Genomic DNA, 27,350 nt, shown 5'->3' with positions numbered 1-27,350 from the left:
GGCAAAGAAAATACAAGTAATCACAATATGCAATTTTTAAATGAAGGTCTTTATTATTAAGGGAAAAAGAAATCCAAACCTACAGGGCCCTGAAAAAATTAAATTGATGTGGATTATCACATCTATAGTATCACAATATTTAAATTTGTTTTGTGGTCTGAAACATTTAAGCATGACAAACAAGCAAATAATAGGATATCAGGAAGGGGGCAAACACTTTTTCACACAACTATACACTTTAACTATTGTAGCCACTACTTACGCCCTTATTTTCTTTTTTTATGTCATCACATGGCTGTTTGGATCTCTTTTTTATCTGATACTTTTTCTATATTTAATAAATTTTCACAATAAAGATTGTTTTTATATTCACTGTATGTCATTTTTCTTTTTGTGTTCATTTAGTACATAAATATACATTTAATTTTCTCTGCCCAATTGTCATTTATCAGTCCAAATGCCTATTCAATATTAATTTATCCTCCTCTGTATTGATTACCTTTGAAGAGTTTAGCATCCACTGCAAATATTGATATTTTACTTTGAATAAGTAAGGAAATCTTACTTTGCTGAGGTCATTTTGGGACAAATTGTGAGGGAGAATTCACTTTGGTGGTATCATATTGTATAGGGGGGATTATGGGGAGCATCATACGCTATGAGAGGCATGATGAAAGTGGTATTGTAGTATGTGAAAATCTTAAGGAACATGAATAGTGGCACAATTACGTGTATATGCTGCATCACATGTCCCTCTCCCTGTCTATAAAAGGTGGGAGGTATGCCTTAAAGGGAATCTGTCGCCCCTTTTTCGAATATAAACTGCGGCCACCGCCATCAGGGGCTTATCTACAGCATTCTGTAATGCTGTAGATAAGCCCCCGATGTAACCAGAAATAAGAAAAACACGTTAGATTATACTCACCCAGGGGAGGTCGCGATCCGGTCCGGCGCCTCCCATCTTCTAACGGTGACGTTCTCTTCTTTCCTTCCTGTTGTGGCTCCTGCGCAGGCTCACTGCTCTGCCCTTTTGAGGGCAGAGCAGAGTCCAGCAGTGCGCAGGCTCCGGGAAAGGTCAGAGAGGTCCGGGCAGCAAAGAAGAAGACGACACTGTATGAAGATGGGTGGCGTCAGACTGGACCGCGACACCCATCGGACCAGACCGACCCCCCAGGTGAGTATAATCTAACTCTTTTTTTCATATCTTTCAGGTTACATCGGGGGCTTATCTACAGCATTATAGAATGTTGTAGATAAGCCCCTGATGGCGGTGCTGGCAGCTCATATTCGAAAAAAAGGGTGACAGATTCCCTTTAAGGCATACCTCCCACCTTTTATAGACAGGGAGAGGGACATGTGATGCAGCATATACATGTAATTGTGCCACTATTCATGTTCCTTAGCATTTTCACCTACTACAATACCACTTGCCTCTCATAGCGTATGATGCTCCCCATAATCCTCCCCTATACAATATGATACCACCAAAGTGAATTCTCCCTCACAATTTGTCCCAAAATGACCTCCGCAAAGTATGATGCCCAAACACATTATGATGTCTTTACAGTTCCCCACACAGTATAATGTCCCCACAGGGAGTATCCATAGAATGATGTTGTCACTTCCCCCCCCCCTAGGATGATGCCACCACTGGACCACCCACACAATATGATGCCCCCAAAACTCCATACACACAGTATAATGACCACACAGCCCCCAAATACAGTATGATGCCTACATGATCAATGGTCCACTTTATGACGTGATTGCGTCATAGCCCCCGCACATTATGATGGCCCTGCAGCCCTTCTATGTACAGAATGAAGGCCCCACAACCTTCCTATACAATGTATGATGGCCCAACGACCCCTTTTATACATGTGATGTCCCTACAGCCCCCAAAGTATAATGGCCTCATTGTCCCCCTATACAGAGCATGATGGTCCCACAGCCCCCTTATACACAGTATGATGGACCACACAGCTCTACTACACACAATATGATGGCCCTGTAGCCCCACATACACATGAGGCCCCCACAGCCTCCACAAGTATTGACTGACAAAATAATAATTAAAACAAACAATAAAACTACTCATCTATTTGCATTCACTTGATTTACTGTTCCACTTTGTGCGGCGTGCAGTCGTAGGCTCCATGCAGCAGGCTCAATTTATTGACGTCGTGTCTGATGTGCTGAGCTTCAGACACACAGGATGACCGGTGAAAGAGAAAGCCATCAGCTCTCTTCTCCACCATTATTTTAAAGGGAAGATACAGATACTGTAGAAATTCAGATCCAAGGCTTCATGTGGTATGTCTCTATGGATGGTTTACAACTGCTCATGAGCAGATGTATACTCCTAGTCATAAGTTTGTGTATTCAAACTCATAAGCACATGTATACCTGTACTTATTATCACATGTATACTTGTATCTTTACTCATGAGCACATTTATACCTCTTGTCATAAGTTTACATATACCACTACTCATAAGAACATGTATATCCCTACTCATAAGTTCACGTATACTCGTGCTCATAAGCACATATATACCCCTACCCATAAACCTATATATGTAAGCCCTTAATTATGAGAACTGTTGCAAAGCCAGGTAGGATAGGCTTAAATCCTAGCTCTACGGGCTCTGATTATATGCACCAGGCTAGCTCTGCATATATCCAGGCTAAGTAGGCTAAGCTTAAATCCTAGCTCTACAAGCTCTGATTATTTGCACCTGGCTAGCTCTGCATATACCCAGGCTACGTAGGCTAGGTTTAAATCCTAGCTCTACAGGCTCTGATTATTTGCACCTGGCTATCTCTGCATATACCCAGACTAGGTAGGCTAGGCTTAAACCTAGCTCTTCCGGCTCTGATTATTTGCCCCTGGCTAGCTCTGTATATACCCAGGCTATGTAAGCTAGGCTTAAATCCTAGCTCTACAGGCTCTGATTACTTGCACCTGGCTAGCTCTGCATATACCCAGGCTAAGTAGGCTAGGCAAAAATCGTAGCTCTATAGGCTTTGATTATTTGCCCCTGGCTAGCTCTGCATACATCCAGGCTAGGTGTTGACTTCAGTCTGCTGCAGGAAACTGACCAGACAGAATTGGATTCAAGATGGAAAGAGACAAGCCAGAATCTCTCTGAGAAGAGACTGCACAGTCTGCGTGCACCAATCTGCCAGTATCACTGGTTGCTGGTGACAATAGCTGTTGTGTTTGACCAGACTGGGACTAGCTCAGCGGTGTGTGAGTAGCCAGGGTCTGTTCTGTTTAGTTGGCGCCTGGAATAGGCTTGTGATTTTGTGTTGATGGTCTTCTTTTGGTAATGTCCAACCAGGCTAGCTCTGCATATATCCAGGCTAAGTAGGCTAAGCTTAAATCCTAGCTCTACAAACTCTGATTATTTGCACCTGGCTAGCTCTGCATATACCCAGGCTACGTAGGCTAGGTTTAAATCCTAGCTCTACAGGCTCTGATTATTTGCACCTGGCTTTCTCTGCATATACCCAGACTAGGTAGGCTAGGCTTAAACCTAGCTCTACCGGCTCTGATTATTTGCCCCTGGCTAGCTCTGTATATACCCAGGCTATGTAAGCTAGGCTTAAATCCTAGCTCTACAGGCTCTGATTACTTGCACCTGGCTAGCTCTGCATATACCCAGGCTAAGTAGGCTAGGCAAAAATCGTATCTCTATAGGCTTTGATTATTTGCCCCTGGCTAGCTCTGCATACATCCAGGCTAGGTATTGACTTCAGTCTGCTGCAGGAAACTGACCAGACAGAATTGGATTCAAGATGGAAAGAGACAAGCCAGAATCTCTCTGAGAAGAGACTGCACAGTCTGCGTGCACCACTCTGCCAGTATCACTGGTTGCTGGTGACAATAGCTGTTGTGTTTGACCAGACTGGGACTAGCTCAGCGGTGTGTGAGTAGCCAGGGTCTGTTCTGTTTAGTTGGCGCCTGGAATAGGCTTGTGATTTTGTGTTGATGGTCTTCTTTTGGTAATGTCCAACCAGTGGAAATAAACATCACATTGTTTGACCCAAGAATCCAGCGCCTGTGTGAACGCTCCCTACTGCCTACCTGAGAGCGTGAATCCCTACAGCACACATAAGCCCCTAGTCATGAGCCCACGTATACCCCTTCTCATAAGCTCCCATATACCAGTCCTGTAAAAAAGCAATTCAAAAAGCTATATGATTCATGAATTCCAGCCAGCTTACTTGTTGATGGTCTCCTTAGAGTAACACATTTTTTTCTTTACAGCACAATGGAAAAATGAACAAGAAAATTAATGAAAACAGAAAAAATAGTAATAAAGTTATATTACAACTATATTAGATTTTACATGTGCTCTTTGTTATAGCCACTGTTAATGAAAAGTGACGCTTCACTTTGTCTGTGATGACACTCTAGTGATCTGCCCTCTCTCATGAGTTTGCCCCAGATTTGTCCGATGGCTGTGCCTGTAGGAATGGGGGGCGCTGTGCTGATGGAAACAACACCTGCCATTGCCTGCCGGGGTTCTTCGGTCTTCATTGTGAATACGGTAAAATTGAAGTGCATGTTGAACTTACTTTGATATTATTTTTGTTTTTAGTATGAAACAACTTGTTTTATTGCTTGTGGTGATCTGTTTATATTGCTCTCATTTGATTGGTTTATTGCAAACAGCTGAAAGTTTGTAAATTTTGCTAATAAACCAAATTTGCAATGGAGAACCATTATTAGGCTACTTTTAGATTTGCGTTTGGAGGCGATCAGCGTACCCTATAGTTAGCGTTGGGTAAGCTGGCCGTGCGCTGGGCTGATTTTGCCGGCTCCATACTTCAACTTTATTTCTGGACCTAATTACTAATGGACTCAGGTGTAGAGGGATATAATCTTTTGTCTCTCTTGTAATATATATGCCGAGATATTTAAATTTTGAGACTATTGGGACCATGAAAGAACTATTTAGTCCTGAGATATCTTTGTCCTCCAGCGCAGACTTTGACCAATTAATGGTCAATCCCGAGAAGGCCCCAAATCTCTTTAGATACCATTGTAATTGGAAGTAAAATGTTTATATTTTTGACAAATAATAAGAGATCATCTGCATATGGAGCAATCTTTTCTACCTGATTCGATTATTTAAAACCCTCCATTCCATTTTGTTGTCTAATAATATAATGGCTCAATTGCTATAGCAAAAAGTAAGGGTGACATTGGACCGCCCTATCTTGTTCCCCTGTGAAGCTCAAGGTTTTCAGAAACATATCCATTTGTCCTTATTTTATTTTATTTCACTATTGAATGCTTTGGTGGCATCCAAAGATAAGACACCATTCCGACTAGCATCTACCTGTGCCGCTTGCAAATTCAAAAAAAGCATATTTAGGTATATGGCAGTTGACTTAAAGGACATAAAGCCAGCCTGGTGTGGATGAATTACTGATTCAATAACTGTACTCAGTCAGGAGGCCAGAATTTTAGCCAATATCTTAACATCTGTTGTCAGCAATGAGATTGGCCTGTAAGAATCAGGTAGTTCGCTATCTTTTCCTTCCTTAGGCAAAACAACTATTTCTACCTTATATAATGAATTTGCTAACTCCCCTGATAAAAATGCATTATTAATCATTTCTAGGTAGTTCGGTAATATTTCTTCCTCAAATAGTTTATAGATTTCTATCGGAAACCCATCTGATCTGAGGTCCTTATCATTAGTCGTTTTCCCAACAGCCTGGCTAACTTGTTCCAAGGGAATTGGCTAATCTAAAAAGCCTCTATCTTTATTTTCCAGACAAGGGAGAATTATTTCCGAGAGGCAATCCGACAAATATCTTTCGAGTAATTGACCTTAGACAAATATAGATTGGAATAGAAGCTATATAAGATCTTTAGTATATCCGGGATCCTAACGGCAATATTGTCCTCTACATAGCGTCCCCCATACATAAAAACATTTTTTGGGCCTTGGCCATCTTTGTAAATAACCGACCCGCAGTCTCATAGAATTACTGTTTTAATAACATATACGTTTGTTATCGGCCTGTTCTAGTCAATTCCTTCCACTCTGATGGATTTTTAGGGCTATTGTTTTGAATAAACAGCAATTCAGTATCCCGAACTCTGTTTTCCAGGTTTACCCCCCTCCTTTGTGAGTTATCCTTAGCAGACTTTATTTCTTTTATTAACACGCCCCTTAAGAAGGCCTTTATTGCATCCCATACCACGCTTACAGTATGTATGCTGATCCCAAATTAGTGGAAAAAAATGCCGATAGTTTCCCCTGAAATTGTTACAGTCAATAATTTTAAGCCAAAGTAAGCCTCCACCTTTGAGAGAACCTAGACCTCATCAGATTCAACTGTTGCTTAAACCATAGGGGAGAGTGATCTGATGACGACCAAGGAGAATATTCTATATTAATAAGCCCTGGGATCATAGAAGGATTACATAGTACCAAATCAATTCTTGAGAGGGACTGAAAAATATTCAGGATTGAGAGTCCTCAGTAGTTGATACCTTTTAATGGCTAACTGAAAAGATGGTAATACATTGCAAGCTTTCGAGACTACTCAGGTCTCTTCATCAGGCTAGACTAATACAAAATCTGAAGTCACATATTTATGCACAATACAGCCTAGAAAAAATGCAATAGATAAGACAAGTGACGTGAAGCAGAACTATCAATATGGGAGAGGGAGAAACGTCACTTGTCTTATCTATTGCATTTTTTCTAGGCTGTATTGTGCATAAATATGTGACTTCAGATTTTGTATTAGTCTAGCCTGATGAAGAGACCTGAGTAGTCTCGAAAGCTTGCAATGTATTACCATCTTTTCAGTTAGCCATTAAAAGGTATCAACTACTGAGGACTCTCAATCCTGAATATTTTTCTATCTACTGGCTAACACGGTACAAAGATATACATCTTTCCTGTATCAAAATGAGAGGGACTGATATTTTGATGAAGCACAGGAGTAGACCTTTGAGTTGGGAAGCCTCTCCAGATAACAACCAGGCCCACCTCTTTAATAAGGGGCTAAAGGGGTACCGAGAATTCTCTCTGAACTCTCTTGTGCAGGAAATTTGTCTCAAAATGGTTTACATATATTGTAAAGTCTCCCATAATTATTAAATGGATATCTACCCAGTCTGCTAGCTTCATCAGGATTTTGTTTAGTGGAATGTTAGAGTAAGTAGGGGTAACATATACTACAACAATGGCACATTCAAAATGAGAAATTAAGCAACAGACACTTACAAACCCCCCTTCATGATCTTTGAAGGTGCTTATGCATTTAAAGGGAATACTTTTACACATGTGGTCAAAATTGTTGGTTCCCCTCGTTTAATGACAGAAAAACCCACAATGCTCACAGAAATAACTTGAATCTGACAAAAGTTATAATAAATCAAAAATCTATGAAAATAAACAAATTAAAGTCAGACATTGCTTTTCAACCATGCTTCCACAGAATTTTTAAAAAAAATAAAACTCCTAAAATAGGCCTGGACAGAAATGATGGTACCCCTGAAAATGTGACAAAAGGGACATTTTAAATCAAGGTGTGTCCACTAATTAGCATCACAGGTGTCTACAAACTTGGAATCAGTGAGTGGACTGTATAGAGGCCTACAGATACTCACTGTGCTGTTTGGAGACATGGTGTGTATCACACTCAGCATGGACCAGAGGAAGCGAAGGAAAGAGATGTCTCAGGAGATTAGAAAGAAAATTATAGACAGACATGGTAAATGTAAAAGTTATAAGACCCTCTCCAAGCAGCTTGATGTTCCTGTGACTACAGTTGTACATATTATTCAGAAATTTAAGCTCCATGGGTCTGTAGCCAACCTCCCTGGACGTGGCTGCAGGAGGAAAATTGATGACAAATCAATGAGACGGATAATTCGAATGGTAACAAAAGAGCACTGAAAACCTAAACAGATTAAACGTGAACTTCACGCTCAAGGAGCATTAGTGTCAGATCGCACCATCCGTTGTTGTATGAGCCAAAGTAGACTTCTTGGGAGATGACCAAGGAGGACACCATTGTTGAAATAAATCATTAAAAGCCAGACTGGAATTTGCCAAACTACATGTTGACAAGCCACAAAGCTTCTGGGAGAATGACCTATGGACAAATGAGACAAAATGGAACTTTTTAGCAAGGCACATCAGCTCTATGTTCACAGACAGAAAAATGAAGCATATCAAGAAAAGGACACTGTCCCTACTGTGAAACATGGAGGAGGCTCTGTTATGTTCTGGGGCTGCGTTGCTGCATCAGGCACAGGGTGTCTAGAATCTGTGCAGGGTACAATGAAATCTCAAGACTATCAAGGGATTCTAGAGAGAAATGTGCTGCCTAGTGTCAGAAAGCTTAAGGCCCTTTTACATTTAGCGATGCATCAGCAATCCGACGAGCGATCCGACCCGGTCAGGATCGCTGGTGCATCGCTAAATGATCGCTACTGAGCTTTCATACAGAAAGATCTCACAGTGATGCAGCAGCGACGCAGCGCACGATACTCACCTTTCACACACAGCGATCCTGACGTCCTCCCGCCCGCGTCCAGCGTCGCTCGTCGTCACAGCAGGAAGTCTCAGCAGGAAGCAGACGACGAGAAATGGAGCCGGACATTCTCGCGCGATCAGCGATGGACAGCGGGGGAGCCGGTCGTTGGTAAGTATCACACATAGCGATATCGCTAGCAATATCGCTATAGCGTCACAAAACCGGTGACGTTTTAGCGATATTGCTAGCGATATCGCTTAGTGTAAAACCCCCTTTAGTCTCAGTCGTGGCTTGGTCATGGGTCTTATAACAGGATAATGACCAAAAAAACACATAACTAAAAACACCCAAGAATTGGTAAGAGGAAAACATTGGACTATTCTGAAGTGGCCTTCTGTGAGCCCTGACCTAAATCCTATTGAGCATCTTTGGAAAGAGCTGAAACATGCTGTTTGGAAAAGGAAACCTTCAAACACGAGACACCTGGAGCAGTTTGCTCTTGAGTAGTGGGCCAAAATACCTGTCGAGAGGAACAGAAGTCTCATTGACAGTTACAGGAATGGTTTGATTGCAGTGATTGCCTCAAAAGGTTGTGCAACAAAATATTACGTTAAGGCTACCATCATTTCTGTCCAGGCGTATTTCATGAGTTTTATTTATAAAAAAAAAAATCTGTGGAAGCATGGTTGAAAAGCAATGCCTGACTTTCATTTGTTCATTTTCATAGATTTTTTATTTATTATTAATTTTGTCAGATTTCAAGTTATTTCTGTCACCATTGTGGGTTTTTCTGTCATTTAACGAGGGGTACCAACAATTTTGACCGTGTGTATGCTCTATAAAACTAACTCCCCTAGATTAGTTAGAATAGAAAGAGCTGAGGTCACACCGCATCCAAGACCTGTGCATTAAATTAATAAGATCCTTTGTCATGTACATCTCCCATAGCCCTGTTATTGTCAGGTTGATCTTTTTGACATATTCAAATATTGCATGTCTTTTGGAATTGACCCTGAAAAATCTTATATTCCAAGATATAAGATTACCTGTTACCCATTTACTAAAGTAGTGAATAAATACAACTATCCTTGTCAATGTTACCCATTTCAGATATTTTACCATAGAATCCAGACTTCAGCAGGTTTGCCCAGCAGATAGGCTCCCCCTTCACCCCCAACCCAACTAACATACACCCTCCTACCCTCCCTCAAACAGTATGAACTTACCCTTACCAGTAAGGGATGGAGCGAAAAGCCGCTCACAACCAATTAGCGGATGCTTCACAATAAAAAAATACAGAAATAAAATATACTTTCAGTTGTCTCCTACATAGAGCCCTCCGCACAAAAGATAAACCACATAACTTGCATATATGCATTATTAACCATAACACACTATTACTCACAACTTCCACATTGAACCTGTCAGGGAGCGAGCATATGTGACATAGACTTCAATCACCCCACATTTTAGTCTCCAAACCACTAGTGCTCTTAAGAATTTGAAAAATTTGCGGAGCCTCCTGTTGGATCTGTGGTTCATGAGCCCAACCGTCTCCGAGCGTATTTAGGGGATTGAAAGAAAAAGGTGGAACCCAGAGCAATCACTCTCAGGTTCGCTGGGTAAATCTTGTAATATTGCAGCCCAAGTGACCCAATTCTTCATTTAATGTCTCTGTATATGGCTCTTTTACGCTGGACTTCCACAAAGAAGTCTGAAAAAAAGCATGCTCTCTGCCCTCCCAATGATATGTCCTGTTTCTCCCATGCCTTCCTCAGTATTATATCCCGGTCTCTAGAATGTAAGATTTTAATCAGGAAAGGCCTAGGAGGTCTGCCCACTGGGCCGAGTCTCTTGGAGCCTTGTGGATCCTTTCCACTGCAATCAGAGGAGAGAGGACTTCTTTGCTGAAGGTATCTTCCAGCCACTTTTCAAAAATGCCCTCCAGGTCTCTCCCTTCCACCTTTTCAGGGACACCCACGTGCCTGATATTACGCCACAGGCAGTTTTCCAGATCATCAGTCATGGCCATTAAAGCAGCAACTGCTTGCTTGTGACTCTGAATGTCTCTGTGGACAGGGAGCTGGGCATCCTCCATCCAGTTCACTGACTCGCCCTTCACAGCAGTTGTGCGCTTTGCCGTTTTTTGCGCATCGTGCTGGATTTTCAGAATGTTCTCCTGTATATAACCTACCTGGTATGTTAGTGTGAAATTACATATGTTAGCAGCGTTCAAAACATCCATTAAAGGTTGGGGTTTCCCTAAGGATTTTACACCAGGGGTGCTCTCTGTGTGCTTGGAAATCAGTTATTCATCATTGTGCACCAGGGAGTTTGATGCTGTGTCATGGGGACATCCTCCCCTTCCTCATCATGAACTAATAGAGCAAATCTTGATTCTCCTAGGGACATTATGTTTTTCCCCTGTGTTGCAATCACTGAGCTCCATTTCTGTGGGCTGTGGGTGAATGCTCTATGAGCATATTGCTCCAGTCTGGCCTCTACCTCTCCTCCTATATATCTTCTGCCTCTGGCCACAGGACGCTTGGGCACCATCTTGGATGTCTAATGGCGCCGCTCCATCCTTCCTGCTGATCTTTCTTCTTTGGGTCCTCTTCACCACCACATACTGGAAAAAGCACCTCCAGCTTCCAGGAACTGCCAGCCACCGGGTAGGAGTCATTACTCTCCGAAATTGCTCCTCAGGATGTGCCTTACAGGATGAGTGCAGTGGGAGCTCTCCGGTGACGCATCCTAACCCCAATCACACTAGGCCACAACCCTAGGTGGTTTTAGAGACCCAGCCAATGCTAAAAGGCCCATATTTAACATGAATATCCTGAAACCCCATACAAAATCTATATCATTGTGGTCACAGATAACAACTATGGAAATAGAAACATAAATTATCTATATGTCTGACATTTACAGCAACTTAAAAGGTTTTACTGAAATTTTTATTTTTTACTTGTTTGTTTACTTGTATATTTGCTTTTCTACTGCAAGTTTTTATCACTTGCCTTTATTTCTGTCACCAAATTAAACATTGCTATTCAAATGAGGAAAAGTCCTGTTACATCCTGTAATAATTTATTGTATTTTTTAATACTCTTTTTCTTCTTTTCAGAGGTCACCTCGCTGCCCTGCAGTATGGGCTCTAAGTGCCCAGATGGAGGCTCCTGCATGGAATATGGGGGCAGCTACCGGTGTGTGTGTCACACAGATTATATCATCAGCAACCACTGTAAGCGATTCTGCATATATATTATTTCAGTGAATATAATTAGAGACCAGCGGATTGACTTGCGGGACTCCGATCCATTGGCCAGGTTAGTTGTCTCTGGCCATGGAGTCCTGCGAATCTATCCACCCATCTCTAATGATAATACTTTTTGCTCCAAAAAAGCAGAGATGCTCTTATCCATATGTGTGTGTCTTCTATTGCTACCAGAATATTCCCATATGACCACATACATCACTGATACACCAAGTGCCTCTTGCTGTGATACAAGAGTCATAAATATGAAGAGTCGCTAAGCGGGCTCCTCAAATATCGCCTGTTCAAGCCTGATTTTAGCCTGCAAAAACATTCTTGTGGCACGTTCAAAAGAGAATTGCCTAAGCAACTTTATAGATAAAAGATTTTACCTATCTCAGATTTCTGTACAATTTTGAGCTTGACAAAGTAAAGCTGGCTATTGACATTAGATAGCTGTGACCTGAATGATTATTGCTCCGACAGTTACAAGTTCTGCCCCCAATACATGTAACACATTAATGTGGTCTCAGTTGGAAGAGGGAAGTAAGGTTTCCAAATAACTCTGGTTGTGACCTGTGTCCGCAATGAGTAAAAAGATTGGGTTGTTTAATTTCAACATTCCGTTTTTCGCCATCTGCTGATGGAACACATTTACACTCATTAGATAGTCCGATGGCCCTGCTGATATTGTCAGATTTGCAACTACTGCAGAAGTCGATACTTGAATTTACTGCAGTCACCACAGTGCTGTCAGGTTTAGATAAGCTTTTTTCTACATTACTATACAAATATATGCGTCAGAGTGGTATAAAAAGTCCCGCTATTGGACTATGGATCAGTGGAAACTTGTCATGTGGAGAGATCAATCACGCTTCTCTCTGGCAGTTTAAAGCTCGACTCCAGCATTTTTTTATTGCAGCGCTGGTGTGGACTAACTAATCAAAGTTCCCTGCCCCTAGTATTATACTCACCAGCCCCTATCTTCATATTTTATTGTCACCGCTCTGGACGGTCTTCTGGAGCTTGTGACCATTACCTCCGAATTCTGGTGAGTCAGAAGTTGTGGTCACAAGATGGTGGTATGGGAAAAGAATGGCCCCAAGAACAGCTAAAGGCCGGTGTCCCACTTGCAACTGCAATTTGAAAAACTTGCACTAGTCTCTTGCCGGCACTCGGGAGCGGAGTGTGCGGCTGCATGTATTTCTATGCAGCTGAACACTCCGGTCCGAACTGCCGGCGACAGTGCCGGGTATTGAGGCAAGAGACTCACGCTGCATTTGCAAGTGGGACAGCGGCCAAACATGGCGGCTGGTGAGTATAATGCTACATTCAGGGAACTTAGATTAGTTGCAACACTCCAGAGCTGAAATAAAAAAACACGCTGAAGTGATGCTCTAATGGACATGTTTCGGTGTGGCTAATGCTGGCATTGTGCCAGCTATAAAGTTGAATATGATGAGAATGTAAAGTGTTAAAGTCATACCTGGTGAGGATAAGAGGCAACCCGCCTCTTTCTCAAGGCATTTCACGCCGAAACGCGCGTCGGGGGGGGACACACACCAGGCGGGTTGCCTCTTATCCTTACCAGGTATGACTTTAACACTTTACATTCTCATCATATTTTGCTACTTATTATGGATATATGTCTGGTGATGTGGACTCTATGAGGCCTATTGGGGGATGTGCAATTTTGCTACGAGCAAGTATAATTATATTTATCTTTGCTGACAGGCACTACATATGTGCTTTACACTCTTTTTTCCCCCTCCCGCTGTATGTGTGTCCTTTGGTGTTTTCTGCATGCACAAGCAGACTTGGATTTCCCATGTCACTGTGTTTTTCACATGCTCTGGTCTTATTGATTGTTCAATAAATTATATTTTGTATTATCATATATTCTTTTGTGAGATTTTTTTGTCGTTTGTTTTCTCTCTATATTCAGTTTCTAGTGCGACTTTCTCAACATTGTCCTATTCCACATATATCTCTTTGCTCCAGCCTTACAATGCTATTAAGTGATTGTATTTTGATTCTAGCTGTATATATTTGAGCAAGTGATTTTATCCATGAAGTGTACATGCCAGCTATAAAGTTGTGGAATAACGCTATGGGGTTGTTTTTCTGGTCTTGAGATGAGTGTAGGTTGTTGTGAACCCAGGGAAATATTCAGTTTAGCGATTTTGTTTTTTTTATTATTATTATTTTTTGCCTGGATAAAACCTTTATTATTTTTCCACATTTTAAAAAAATAATTAAAAATGTCAAAATGGTACTGACAATACCACCTATGCTCACCATACAGGCACTAACCAGCAAAATCAACTATACTAAGGGTATCTGCACACAGCGTGCCAACTGACTGTTTCTGTTTAATAAACCTTTCATGAAAAAGCTGAAAGTTTTTATCTTTTTTTCTAATGTCGCCAGCATTTTTCTTTTGAAATTGTTGTAAGCTGCAATAGAAATGTTGAGGTCACATCTTTTAAAAGCTTTGCAGCTTTGGAAACCTGAAGAAGTTAAAGACATTCAAAAGACTGAACATGTGAACAGCAAGTTGTTTTTACATTGCTATGCATATGTGCATTCTGTTTTACTTTTTTTTAGTGCTTTTTCAAGTGGGTTACAGGTGGAATCCACCTGAAAAGGGCAGATGATGCACGTACCCTAACAATATAAAAAAAAAAGCAACTTTACAGTAGGTAACAACAGTACCAACAATACAGGCAATGTTCTCAGAGCTGCCTGATTTTTTATTTTTTTGCAGGAGAGAAGAATGCCAGCAACATTAATGGACCTCCTTATTAGGGTATCCTGGAAGTTATAGAAATTGGCATAACGGGATGTGAATATAAAATTGACCATTACTCACCTGTTAAATCCACCGCCACTTCAGCATTGATACTCTAATGATCTCTTAGGTCTTTATGTGACACAAAACAGTTGAGGCTAGTGATTGTCAGCAGCGGTCACGATGGAAGTACACAGAAACAAAGATTGTTGAGGACTACTGGAGCATCAGTGCTGGAAGTGGAGTCTGACAGGAGGGTAATGGTAATTTTCTTCAATTATCACATTTTCTATTGTTATCCTAGCCTGAAAAATCACTGGAAAGAGTGGTTTAAAAAAAGTCTGCTTGCAGGCTCGATTACTTATAAAAAACAAACTAAGCTTTACTCAACAGTTCTACAGCCAATCACTGCGCTCAGTAGCTCTTTCCATGTAAAGCTACATGAGCCACTCATACCCACTGAGCTCAGTGATTGTCTACAGCACTGTCGACTTGACATCACCACTGCAGCCCCCCCAACAAAATAATTAGGGTTGCAGCATAGACACATCACTTGACCAATGACATATAAGTAAAGCTCAGTTTATTTTTTGACACCTATCTGGGCCTGGAGATAGAATGTTTTTTTTAAAGTGCTCAACGTATTTAAACGTAACCAAGGGCTCCGTGCAGCCTACAGCCCCCTTAGTTCCCCTTAGCTTGATAGCCAGAGCTTGCTGCGCCCAAGATGGCACAGTAGTCGGCGGCACCTTAGTTCCAGCAAAAATAAATGTTAATACTTCTGCATAACAAGACAATTGTGGCCTCCAATTTTGTTGGAAAAGTTTGTATAAGGCACTTTTTTCTTTCAGCATGACTGTGCATTAGTGCACAAAGCATGGTCCATAGAACTAGACTGACCACACAGAGCCCTGACCACAACACCATTGAATACCTTTGGCTTGAACTTGAATAGAGATTGCGATCCAGACCCTCTCATCCAATATCAGTGTCTGACCTTATAAATGCTCTTCTGGATGAATGGGCACACGTTCCCACAGGCACTCCAAAATTGCAGAGAAAGCCTACCAACAGGGAGTGTAAGGCTATGTTCGCACGTCCAGTAGTCATCTGATAGCACGGATCCAGCAGCAATATGTTGGCAAAAAATTTTGAAACGAATCCTTCTCAAATTAAGGAAAAACGGATAGACTTCAATGTTGAAAAAAAAAAAACAGATTCAGCTGAAATCATTTTTTTTTTTTAAACAGACAAAAAAGTTGTGTCTGCACAATTTTTTTGGTCAAAGAAATTCTACTGGATCCATTCTAATGGATCATTACTGTAAATGTGAACATAGCCTAAGTTGTTGTAGCTACAAAGAGGAACCAACTTCATGTTGATGTCTATTGTCTATGTATTTAGAATGGGAGTTCATAACCCCTGTACTTTTTAATGCGGAAGTTTCCAATGCTTTTGTTCATATAGTGTGTACTTATACAGCTCTGGAAAAAATTAAGAGACCACCACATCAAAACCCTGCCATTGGCAGCCCATTCTCCAGACCTGAGCCCCATTGAAAACCTCTGGAATGTAATCAAGAGGATGGTGGATAGTCACAAGCCATCAAACAAAGAAGAACTGATTACATTTTTGCACCAGAAGCTGTGTGAAAGGCTGGTGGAAAGCATGCCAAGCCGCATGAAAGCTGTGATTAAAAATCATGGTTATTCCACAAAATATTGATTTCTGAACTCTTCCTGAGTTAAAACATTAGTATTGTTTCTAAATGATTATGAACTTGTTTTCTTTGCATTATTTTAAGTCTGAAAGTACTGTTTTGTTTTGTTTTTTTCATTTTGACCATTTTTCTTTGTCAGAAATAAAAAAGACAAAATGTATTGCTTGGAAATTCGGAGACATGTTGTCAGAAGTTTATAGACTAAAACAACAATTTGCATTTTGCTCAAACATATTCCTATAAAGAGAAAAATCAGACAAACTAAACATTTGAAAGTGGTCTCTTAGTTTTTGCCAGAGCTGTATATACACTGTGTGCAGAATTATTAGGCAAGTTGTATTTGAGAGGATTCTTTTTATTACTGAATAACAACTATGTTCTCAATCTACCCAAAAGACTCATAAATATCAAAGCTTAATATTTTTGGAAGTTGGAGTGGGTTTCCTTTTTAGATTTGGCTATCTTAGGAGGATATCTGTTTGTGCAGGTCACTATTACTGTGGAGAAATATTAGGCAACTTCATAAAAACCAAATATATATCCATCTCACTTGTTTATTTCCACCAGGTAAACCAATATAGCAACAAAAAATGTAGAAATAAACATTTCTGACATTCAAAAAGAAAACAAAAACAATCAGTGACCAATATAGCCACCTTTCTTTACAATGACACTCAAAAGCCTTCCATCCATAGATTCTGTCAGTTGCTTGATCTGTTTACAATCAACATTGCGTGCCGCAGCCACCACAGCCTCCCAGACACTGTTCCGAGAGGTGTACTGTTTTCCCTCCCTGTGGATCTCACATTTTATGAGGGACCACAGGTTCTCTATGGGGTTCAGATCAGGGGAACAAGGGGGCCATGTCATTATTTTTTCTTCTTTTAGACCTTTACTGGCCAGCCACGCTGTGGAGTAGTTGGATGCATGCGATGGAGCATTGTCCTGCATGAAAATCATGTTTATCTTGGACGATACCGACTTCGTCCTGTACCACTGCTTGAAGAAGGTGTCTTCCAGAAACTGGTAGTAGGTCTGGGAGTTGAGCTTCACTCCATCCTCAACCCAAAAAGGTCCCACAAGTTCATCTTTGATGATACCAGCCCATACCAGTACCCCACCTCCACCTTGCTGGCGTCTGAGTCGGAGTGGAGCTCTCTGCCCTTTACTGATCCAGCCTCGGGCCCATCCATCTGGCCCATCAAAAGTCACTCTCATTTCATCAGTCCATAAAACCTTAGAAAAATCAGTCTTAAGATATTTCTTGACCCAGGCTTGACGTTTTATCTTATGTTTCTTCTTCAAAGGTGATCATTTTCCAGCCTTCCTTACCTTGGCCATGTCCCTGAATATGGCACACCTTGTGCTTTTTGATACTCCAGTAACATTGCAGCTCTGAAATATGGCAAAACTGGTGGCAAATGGCATCTTGGCAGCTTCACGCTTGATTTTCCTCAATTCATGGGCAGTTATTTTGCGCCTTTTTTATCAACACGCTTCTTGTGACCCTGTTGGGTATTTGCCATGAAACGCTTGATTGTTCGGTGATCACGCTTCAAAAGTTTGGCAGTTTCAAGACTGCTGCATCCCTCTGCAAGACATCTCACAATTTTTTACTTTTCAGAGTCTGTCAAATCTTTCTTCTGACCCATTTTGCCAAAGGAAAGGAAGTTGCCTAATAATTAAGCACACCTTATATAGGGTGTTGATGTCATTAGACCACACCCCTCCTCATTACAGAGATGCAAATCACCTGATTTACTTAATTGGCAGTTGGCTTTCAAGCCTATACAGCTTGGCGTAGGACAACATGTATAAAATGGATGATGTGATCAAAATACTCATTTGCCTAATAATTCTGCACACAGCGTAGAGTCCTGACTGCACTCTCTTGGATATTTTCCCTTTTCTACTGCTTTTTCTTAAATTTATTGGCCTATAAATTGTATTACTTGAAATCGGACAATGCTCCATTCTGGTGGGTCGTTTCATAGCCGTGTACTCAGTATTGATGGGTGGTCCCTGTGGATAGGTGACATCTTTTAAAGTCGGGAATAAACCTTAATCACCCATTCTGCTGTGTTTTACTAGCACTGCCGTCTCCTTGTGACTCTGACCCCTGCTTGAATGGAGGAAGATGTGAATCTCAGGATGATAACTATTCCTGTGTGTGTCCCCGTGGATTCATTGGAAAAATGTGTGAGAGGGGTAAGAGAACTTTAGTAATGTTTGTTTTCATGTAGAAAAAAAAATGAAGAACAAAATATAATTTCTCTTTTTGTAAATTTAGACTTTTAACGAGTGTTGAAGATCAAGTCAGCAATCATTTTTCGTAATTATTGCGCTTTTCACTCAATCTTAAGGAAAAAATGCATGTGTATGTATATATTGTCTATTGAGAATACTGAAAACCAGTAATAACGCTTTGACTTTATACTGCTATTTCCACAGTGCTCTACATATGAAAAAGGTGCAAACAGTAATCCAGTACATACAGTTGCAGTCATCAGTCGAAATTATTCAACCCCCTTTGCAAAATAGCTTTACTAGCAAAATTTGCACACTTACTGCTGTTTACAGTAAAACATGTGGTTTCTCCAAATTCAACACAAATTTCCTGATTCATCAAAATGTTTTGGCCTGAAATTTGATAAGTCACAAAATTTTTTGTGCAGCTCGAGGTTGAGCGAAAATATTATGACTTGTGATGTTTTGATGCCAGTTTTGTCCAGCTGCGGAAAAATGCATCTAGCTGGGGTGTAACGGTGGCGTGATGCGACAGCTAGTCTGATTCATGATAAACTGTGGTATGCTTTACACCAAAAGTCCTACTCCAGTCACTCCAGTCCCTGATTGGAGTAAGATTTGTAGCTCGGGGCACAGCACTTCTCAGACCCACCAGATCCATTACGAATCAGACATGCCATTCCCATTTAAAGGCATGCACCTCTTAATGTACCAGGCACGTCTGAGCTTTCTCCTGATCCAGTCCCGGCCTCCTCCTCCCCCTCCCTAGCAACAGGGTCACCTGGCTCCCCGCAAAGAGAAAGGGGATGTGACCACACTACCACCAGAAGTGTCACGGAGCATCTCCTCATCATTGAAGCATTCAGCTGTACATACCCCAAACATTGGACCCGTATTCTACATGTGGCCTCACAAGTGATTTCTAAAGGGCTAACAATATGTTGGGATCATGGGAACCACACTACGTGTTTTCCAGCCGCCACTACTTTTCCAGATGGGCCATCGCTGCCCTATACAAACATCTTGTGGACAAAATCAGTTGTGCATTGCATAACGCCATCAGTGTAAAGGTCCACATAAAGACCGATACATGGACCAGCAAGCACTGGCAGGGACTTTACAGTTGTGTGAAAAAGTGTTTGCCTCCTTTGTGATTTCCCATTCTTTTGCAGGTTTGTCACACTTAAATGTTTGAGATTACCAAACAAATGTAAAATTAGACAAAGATAACACAAGCAAACATAAAATGCAGTTTTTCGATGAAAGTCTTTAATATTAAAGGAAAAAGAAATCAAACCTAAAGAGCTCTTTGTGAAAAAGTGAACCTAATTGGGGAAATTAGCGGCAACAATTGCAATCAAGCGTTTGCGATAACTGGCAATGAGACTTTTACAATTCTCTGGAGGAATTTTGGCACACACTTCTTTGCAGAATTGTTATAATGCAGCCACATTTGAGGTTTTTCAAGTATGAACCGCCTTTTTAAGGTCATGCCACAGCATCTCAGTCGGATTAAGATCAGGACTTTGACTAGGCCACTCCAAAGTCTTAATTTTGTTTTTCTTAAGCCATTCAGAGGTGGAATTGCTGATGTGTTTTGGATCATTGTCCTGCAGCATATCCCACACAACTCGCAGGAGCTGTGGATGGGGATCAAAGAACAGACAGATATGTGGTTGGTGCCCTTAAGCCTCAAGCCTGGCCTGGTGATGTGCGATAACGGGTCAAATCTCATAGCAGCTCTGGCCTAGCCAGTTTGACGCACATCCCTTGCCTGGTGCATGTGCTGAATTTGGTGGTGCAGAGTTTCCTTAGTTACACAGAAATGTAAGTCTTGATGATGCCATCATCAACGTTACTAGCCAGAGACTTTTTGGCACAGTACTCCCATAGGCTTTTTGGCACAGTACACCCAGAGGCTATGCAGCACAGTACTCCCACAGGCTTTTTTTAATCAATAAACTTTTATTGAAAACCAAATAACATAGTTATTATAGCAGAATAATTATTATACATGTCGTCATACAGTACATGTACAGGAATAGAACTAACATCCATTCTGACCGCCCTCTCCCACAGTGTGAATTACAATTGAACCATACTCATACTCAAATATCTGTTACTCTTAGGCCTCTTTCATACTTCAGTTGTTTGACGTCAGTCAAAATCCGCCGTTTTTAGAAAAAAACGGATCCGCCATTTTTTTGGCGGATCCGTTTTTCCCATAGACTTGCATTAGCGGCGGATTATGACTGATGGTCGTCCATTGCATCTGTTATTTGACGGATCCATTTGAATTTGAGCATCCGCCGTCTGGAGTAGATGGAGAAAGGAGCGTTTTTTTCAGCGGCAGAACCGTTATTTTAAACTGTGCATGCCTAGAAGATCTTTCCTTTAATGCATTTTAATTTTAACCCTGAATGTCGGACTGGCAGCGGCAAAAAAAATCTCTATCTCTCTCTTTTTCTCTCTCTTTTTCTCTCTCTTTCTCTCTCTTTCTCTCTCTTTCTGTCTCTCTGTTTCTCTGTCTCTCTCTCTTTCTCTCTCTCGCATTCTCTCTCTTTCCAGAATTTCATGCACTTAGCGGCTGCAGCCTCTCTCCTTTTCGAGACCTCTGTTCCTTTCAATTTCATGCACTTAGCGGCTGCAGCGGATCCATCCAAAAAACGGATCCGGTGCATCTGTTTTTGGCAAAATGGATCCATTTTTTCACACTTTGACGGTTTGCGACTTACGGCAAACAACTGAAGTGTGAAACAGGCCTTAGACAATTAGTCAAGTACATCATCAAACTATCCAGACAGGTGATAATAATTTACAGGATCAGTAAATTAAATAAGACATCTCTAGCCAGCTCCTCCGAAACCAGGGCTTTGCACCTAATCTAGTCTACCTATGCTTTATCAAATTTACTAACCGCCACCCTCTTGACATAAACCTTTTTTTCCCATTAAGATAGTAGAGTTGGGAGCTTGGACCAATTATTCTACATAGGGAGGTCTGGTTGTCAGCCATTGTGTGGCTATACATTTTCTTGTATGGTAGAGTATCTTAGCCAACCCCCCAAAGCCTCACCAGTCTTGGGTATGACCAAATTGTGCATAATGTCCGCATTTTCTTCCTATCACGGCATTTTCTTCCCAACAGGAACAATAGTCTCTGTCTTTAGACACATTCTATACAATACCTTGGGGGTCCTATAAACTCAATGAACTAGAAACAGTTGGAAAAATATTCAGAATTGAGAGTCCTCAGTGGTTGATACCTTTTTTCTATCTACTGGCTTACACGGTACAAAGATATACATCTTTCCTGTGTAGAAACAGTTGAGAATTTATTTGCGTCATGTTGCGTCATTGAAAGCAACCCTAGAGATTCCAGCTCCTCTTCCCATTCCTCTGACGAAATAGTACCCTCATCCTCCTCCCACTTACTCTGCACCTGGGCCACTGGGTCACCTAAATCCCTCTGGTATTACAATAATTCCAGAGAGATGATTCCCTAGTTGATTTTTCCCTGTACTACGAAGTTTAACAGCCCATTAGAGGATATAGTAAGATCAGAGATGACTTCCTGAGCCTGTATTGCGTGTTTTAGTTGCCAGTATTTAAGGAATTCAGATTTACGCCAATTAAACTCTTGTTTCAGCTGTTTGAATGACTTAAGATTTGTTATACGAGTATAGCTGATGCACGTACCTTGAGCAGTCTGTTATCCCAAACAGTCTTTTACATGTCCACCAAATTTTATGGAACTGTGAGGTGTATATGCTTGGGCTACTTACAAATTTTTATGATTCCAGTATCTCCATTAAATTCTCCCTCCCTTCTAAGTATTTTAGTACTATCGATCCTACTTCCTGGGCCTACTCCAGTGCTCAGCCTCAGAAGTGCTGAAATTGGGGAGCTAAGTAGCAACCTCATACAGTTGTGGCCAAAAGTATTGACACCCCTGCAATTCTGTCAGATAATACTCAGTTTCTTCCTAAAAATGATTGCAAACACAAATTCTTTGGTATTATTATCTTCATTTAATTTGTCTTAAATGAAAAAACACAAAAGAGAATGAAGCCAAAATCAAAACATTGATCATTTCACACAAAACTCCAAAAATGGGCCAGACAAAAGTATTGGCACCCTCAGCCTAATACTTGGTTGCACAACCTTTAGCCAAAATAACTGCGACCAACCGCTTCCGGTAACCATCAATGAGTTTCTTACAATGCTCTGCTGGAATTTTAGACCATTCTTCTTTGGCAAACTGCTCCAGGTCCCTGATATTTGAAGGGTGCCTTCTCCAAACTGCCATTTTTAGATCTCTCCACAGGTGTTCTATGGGATTCAGGTCTGGACTCATTGCAGGCCACCTTAGAAGTCTCCAGTGCTTTCTCTCAAACCATTTTCTAGTGCTTTTTGAAGTGTGTTTTGGGTCATTGTCCTGCTGGAAGACCCATGACCTCTGAGGGAGACCCAGCTTTCTTACACTGGGCCCTACATTATGCTGCAAAATTTGTTGGTAGTCTTCAGACTTCATAATGCCATGCACACGGTCAAGCAGTCCAGTGCCAGAGGCAGCAAAGCAACCCCAAAACATCAGGGAACCTCCGCCATGTTTGACTGTAGGGACCGTGTTTTTTTCTTTGAATGCCTCTTCTTTTCTCCTGTAAACTCTATGTTGATGCCTTTGCCCAAAAAGCTCTACTTTTGTCTCATCTGACCAGAGAACATTCTTCCTAAACGTTTTAGGCTTTTTCAGGTAAGTTTTGGAAAACTCCAGCCTGGCTTTTTTATGTTTCGGGGTAAGAAATGGGGTCTTCCTGGGTCTCCTACCATACAGTCCCTTTTCATTCAGACGCTGACGGATAGTACGGGTTGACACTGTTGTACCCTTGGACTGTAGGGCAGCTTGAACTTGTTTGGATGTTAGTCGAGGTTCTTTATCCAACATCCGCACAATCTTGCGTTGAAATCTCTTGTCAATTTTTCTTTTCCGTCCACATCTAGGGAGGTTTGCTACAGTGCCATGGGCTTTAAACTTCTTGATGACACTGCGCACGGTAGACACAGGAACATTCAGGTCTTTGGAGATGGACTTGTAGCCTTGAGATTGCTCATGCTTCCTCACAATTTGGTTTCTCAAGTCCTCAGACAGTTCTTTGGTCTTCTTTCTTTTCTCCATGCTCAATGTGGTACACACAAGGACACAGGAGAGAGGTTGAGTCAACTTTAATCCATGTCAACTGGCTGCAAGTGTGATTTAGTTATTGCCAACACCTGTTAGGTGCCACTGGTAAGTTACAGGTGCTGTTAATTACACAAATTAGAGAAGCATCACATGATTTTTTGAACAGTGCCAATACTTTTGTCCACCCTCTTTTTTATGTTTGGTGTGGAATTATATCCAATTTGGCTTTAGGACAATTCTTTTTGTGTTTTTTCATTTAAGACAAACTAAATGAAGATAATAATACCAAAGAATTTGTGTTTGCAATCATTTTCAGGAAGAAACTGAGTATTATCTGACAGAATTGCAGGGGTGTCAATACTTTTGGCCACAACTGTATATGAGGCAAAGCTAATCCCCCCCCTTGATTTTTTTTTTTATTTCCAGTTTTATTCTGGGGTTCCCTCTTTTCCACACCAAATCTCTAAATATGTTGTGCATTTTCCTAAACCAGTATTTAGGAATCCAGGAAGGTGAGTTATGTACAATGTACAGAATGCATGGCACTAAGCAGATCTTAATGAAGTATACTTTACCCAAGGCTGACAGAGAGAGTTTTTTTTTCCCATGTACACACTATGTTCCTCATTTTACTAACCAGTGGATTTAGATTTAAAGGGAATCTGTCACCCTTTTTTTTTTGACTATCAGCTGCCGGCATTGACATCAGAGGCTTATCTACAGCATTCTGTAAAGCTGTAGATAAGCCCTCGACAGAGGCGTATCTGGGCTTTCTGGCACCCGGGGCAAGAATTTGGTTCGCCCCCCCCCCCCACCACCTCCAAGTACATATGCGACTTGCACAGTTAGTCATGTACCTACGAGCTGCTCTCCCTAATCCTCTCAATGTTCAGTAAAAAACTGAAATCAGGAAGAGAAGCTCGTTGTCACAAAACCATAACTATGAAAATCGCATATGTGTGAAGTGTCCATGTGATGACTACTGGAACCTGCAGAGCTGAATCCTGACATTGCAGCTTCTGAATTCTCATAACGAATGCACTGCACACTTTTAGGATTCTCCCTTGTCGATATACAGTCATGTCAGCACAAGTATGTGATTTGTATACTTCTGGCCATATTCCAACTAGACGTGCCCGGCCTCGCTCCGTTCATTATCATTGAGTGAGGCCACACATGTCTAGTCAGCATGTGACCGCATGTATGTAAATTACCGGCATGAGAGAATCCTGACAGCGATCAGTGAGCACTGTGAGAATTCAGAAGTCTACAGTCACCTAGAATGACTGCAGACTCAGCACAAACCTGGAGAACCCCTTTAATGTTCCTAACATAAATAAAAACAAGAGAATTAGTCAGTATCACAAATAACATTTACATCTAGGTACCTTATAGATGACGTCGTCTCTGGAGTCGTTCTCCTTTTCTTCTTCTTGTCCAGACCCCATGATGAGTTTTCTCATCCACATCTCGTCTCTACAGACTTCCATCTTCTCCGGTCTTCTGCAGCAAATCTCCACACGATGCCCTTAAAGATAGAAGTGTCATTATAATGCCCCTGAATAAAAATATCTGCAGTACACTGTCGCCTCACACTATTCCCCTCCCTCCTCATACTGTCTCCTCTAACATCCCTCTGTTCACCATACTGTCTCCTCATATATTTACCCCCTCACTCTCTATACTGTCTGCTCACACGTACCTCTGACTCCCCATAATGTGTCTGCACACATCCCATCACGCTCATTCCCCATATTGTGTCCACATACATTTACCCGTTCGCTCCCCATACTGTCTACACCCATCTCCCATACTGTTTCCTCATACATACTCTTCATTTTGTGTCCTCAAATCTCCCCACACACATTAAATCCCCCATCCCCACTCAAAATCCCTCACACACATTAAATAACCCCCCATCCCCACTCCAAATCCCCCCACACATTAAATATCCCCCCATCCCCACTCCAAATCCCCCCCACACATTAAATAACCCCCCATCCCCACTCCAAATCCCCCCACACATTAAATAACCCCCCATCCCCACTCCAAATCCCCCCCCACATTAAATAATCCCCCTTCCCCACTCCAAATCCCTCACACACATTAAATAACCCCCCCGTCCCCACTCTAAATCCCTCACACACATTAAATAACCCCCATCCCCACTCCAAATCCCTCACACACATTAAATAACGCCCCATCCCCACTCCCAAATCCCCCACACATTATTTACCCCCCACTCCAAATCCCTCCACATATTAAATAACCCCCCATCCCCACTCCAAATCCCCCCACACAGTAACCACCCATCCCCACTCCCAAATCCACCCACACATTATGTACCCCCCACTCCAAATCCCCACACACATTAACCCCATCCCCACTCCAAATCCCCCCACACATTAAGTATCCCCCATTCCCACTCATTAACCCCCCCACACAATAACCCCCATCTGCAGTCATTAACCCCCCCACACATTATCCCCTATCCCCACTCATTAACCCCCCACACACAATAACCCCCATCCCCACTCATTAACCCCCCATCCCCACATTAACACCCCCCATCTTCGGTGTCTTCAGCTCCACAGTGGAGCACTTACCACCAGCCTTCGCTCTGGGCGCCGGGGAGTGACGTCAGCAGCGTGATCACATGACATGTCACGCTGCTGACGTCGCTCTGGCCCGGCGGTCAGAGGTTCAATTGTACTGGCGTCTGTATAGTCGCCAGTACAATTGTTACCTGGGAGCCGGCACGCGCACCTTCTCTGCGCCAGCTGTCAGCTTGACAGCTGACACAGAGAACCGCCGACACTAAGGCCGGGGGGGCAGCAGAACGCAGCCGCCAGGGAGGACACTGCGGACCGCTGCATTAGGCGGCCCGACTGCGCCCCCTGCCGGCTGCCCCCGGGGCAACTGCCCTGGTTGCCCCCCCAGATACGCCCCTGGCCCCCGATGTAACCTGAAAGATAAGAAAAACACGTTGGATTATACTCACCGGAGGGGGCGGTCCTGTCCAATTGGTGTCGCAGTCCAGTCCGACGCCTCCCATCTTCATACGATGCCGTCCTCTTCCCTTCCTTGTAGTGGATCCGGCGCAGTTGCACTGCTCTGCACAGTTGAGGGCAGAGCAGAATACTGCAGTGCGCAGGCGCCAGACCTCTCCCGACGCCTGCGCACTGCAGGACTCTCCTCTGCCCTCAACAAGGCAGAGCAGTGCGCCTGCGCCGGAGCCACTACAGGAAGGGAAGAAGAGGACGGCATCGTATGAAGATGGGAGGCGTCAGACTGGACCGCGACACCCATCGGACCGGACCGCCCCCTCTGGTGAGTATAATAGAACTCTTATTTCTTATCTTTCAATTGTGTCCATTATGTTTGGAATAGTTATCCGAGTTATTAATGAATTAAATAATCGTTTCTTTTGTTCCCATACTTAAAATCCTCTATCCCCGGGTGTCTTCTAATAATACAAGCTAAAGGTTCTACTGCAATGGTTAAGAGAAGGGCTATAGCTGGCAGCCTTGTCTAGTTGCCCTGAAAAGTCCCAGAGGCTTTTTGGCACAGTGCTCCCAGAGGCTTTTATGGCACAGTACTCCCAAATGGTTTTTGGCGCAGCACTCAAAAGAGGCT

The 27,350-nt window shown here is 42.2% G+C and overlaps 1 protein-coding gene across 3 annotated transcripts in view; it reads left to right on the top strand.

Annotated features, from left to right (window-relative positions):
* Positions 1-27,350, top strand: part of SNED1 (sushi, nidogen and EGF like domains 1) — a 274,182-nt gene that overhangs the window by 183,611 nt on the left and 63,221 nt on the right. For 2 of the 3 annotated variants that reach the window (XM_073581216.1, XM_073581214.1), the window contains 3 exons: positions 4,454-4,555; positions 11,644-11,760; positions 18,375-18,491. In XM_073581216.1, the coding sequence (XP_073437317.1) occupies positions 4,454-4,555; positions 11,644-11,760; positions 18,375-18,491 (336 nt within the window). The remainder of the gene's footprint in view (positions 1-4,453; positions 4,556-11,643; positions 11,761-18,374; positions 18,492-27,350) is intronic. The other variant, XM_073581215.1, reaches the window with a different exon arrangement.

This window comes from Dendrobates tinctorius, unplaced genomic scaffold (assembly GCF_039654945.1).
Source record: "Dendrobates tinctorius isolate UK_male_01 unplaced genomic scaffold, ASM3965494v1 ptg000069l, whole genome shotgun sequence".
NCBI classification, from domain to species: Eukaryota; Metazoa; Chordata; class Amphibia; order Anura; family Dendrobatidae; genus Dendrobates; species Dendrobates tinctorius.
This window is presented reverse-complemented; position numbering and strand designations above follow the sequence as displayed.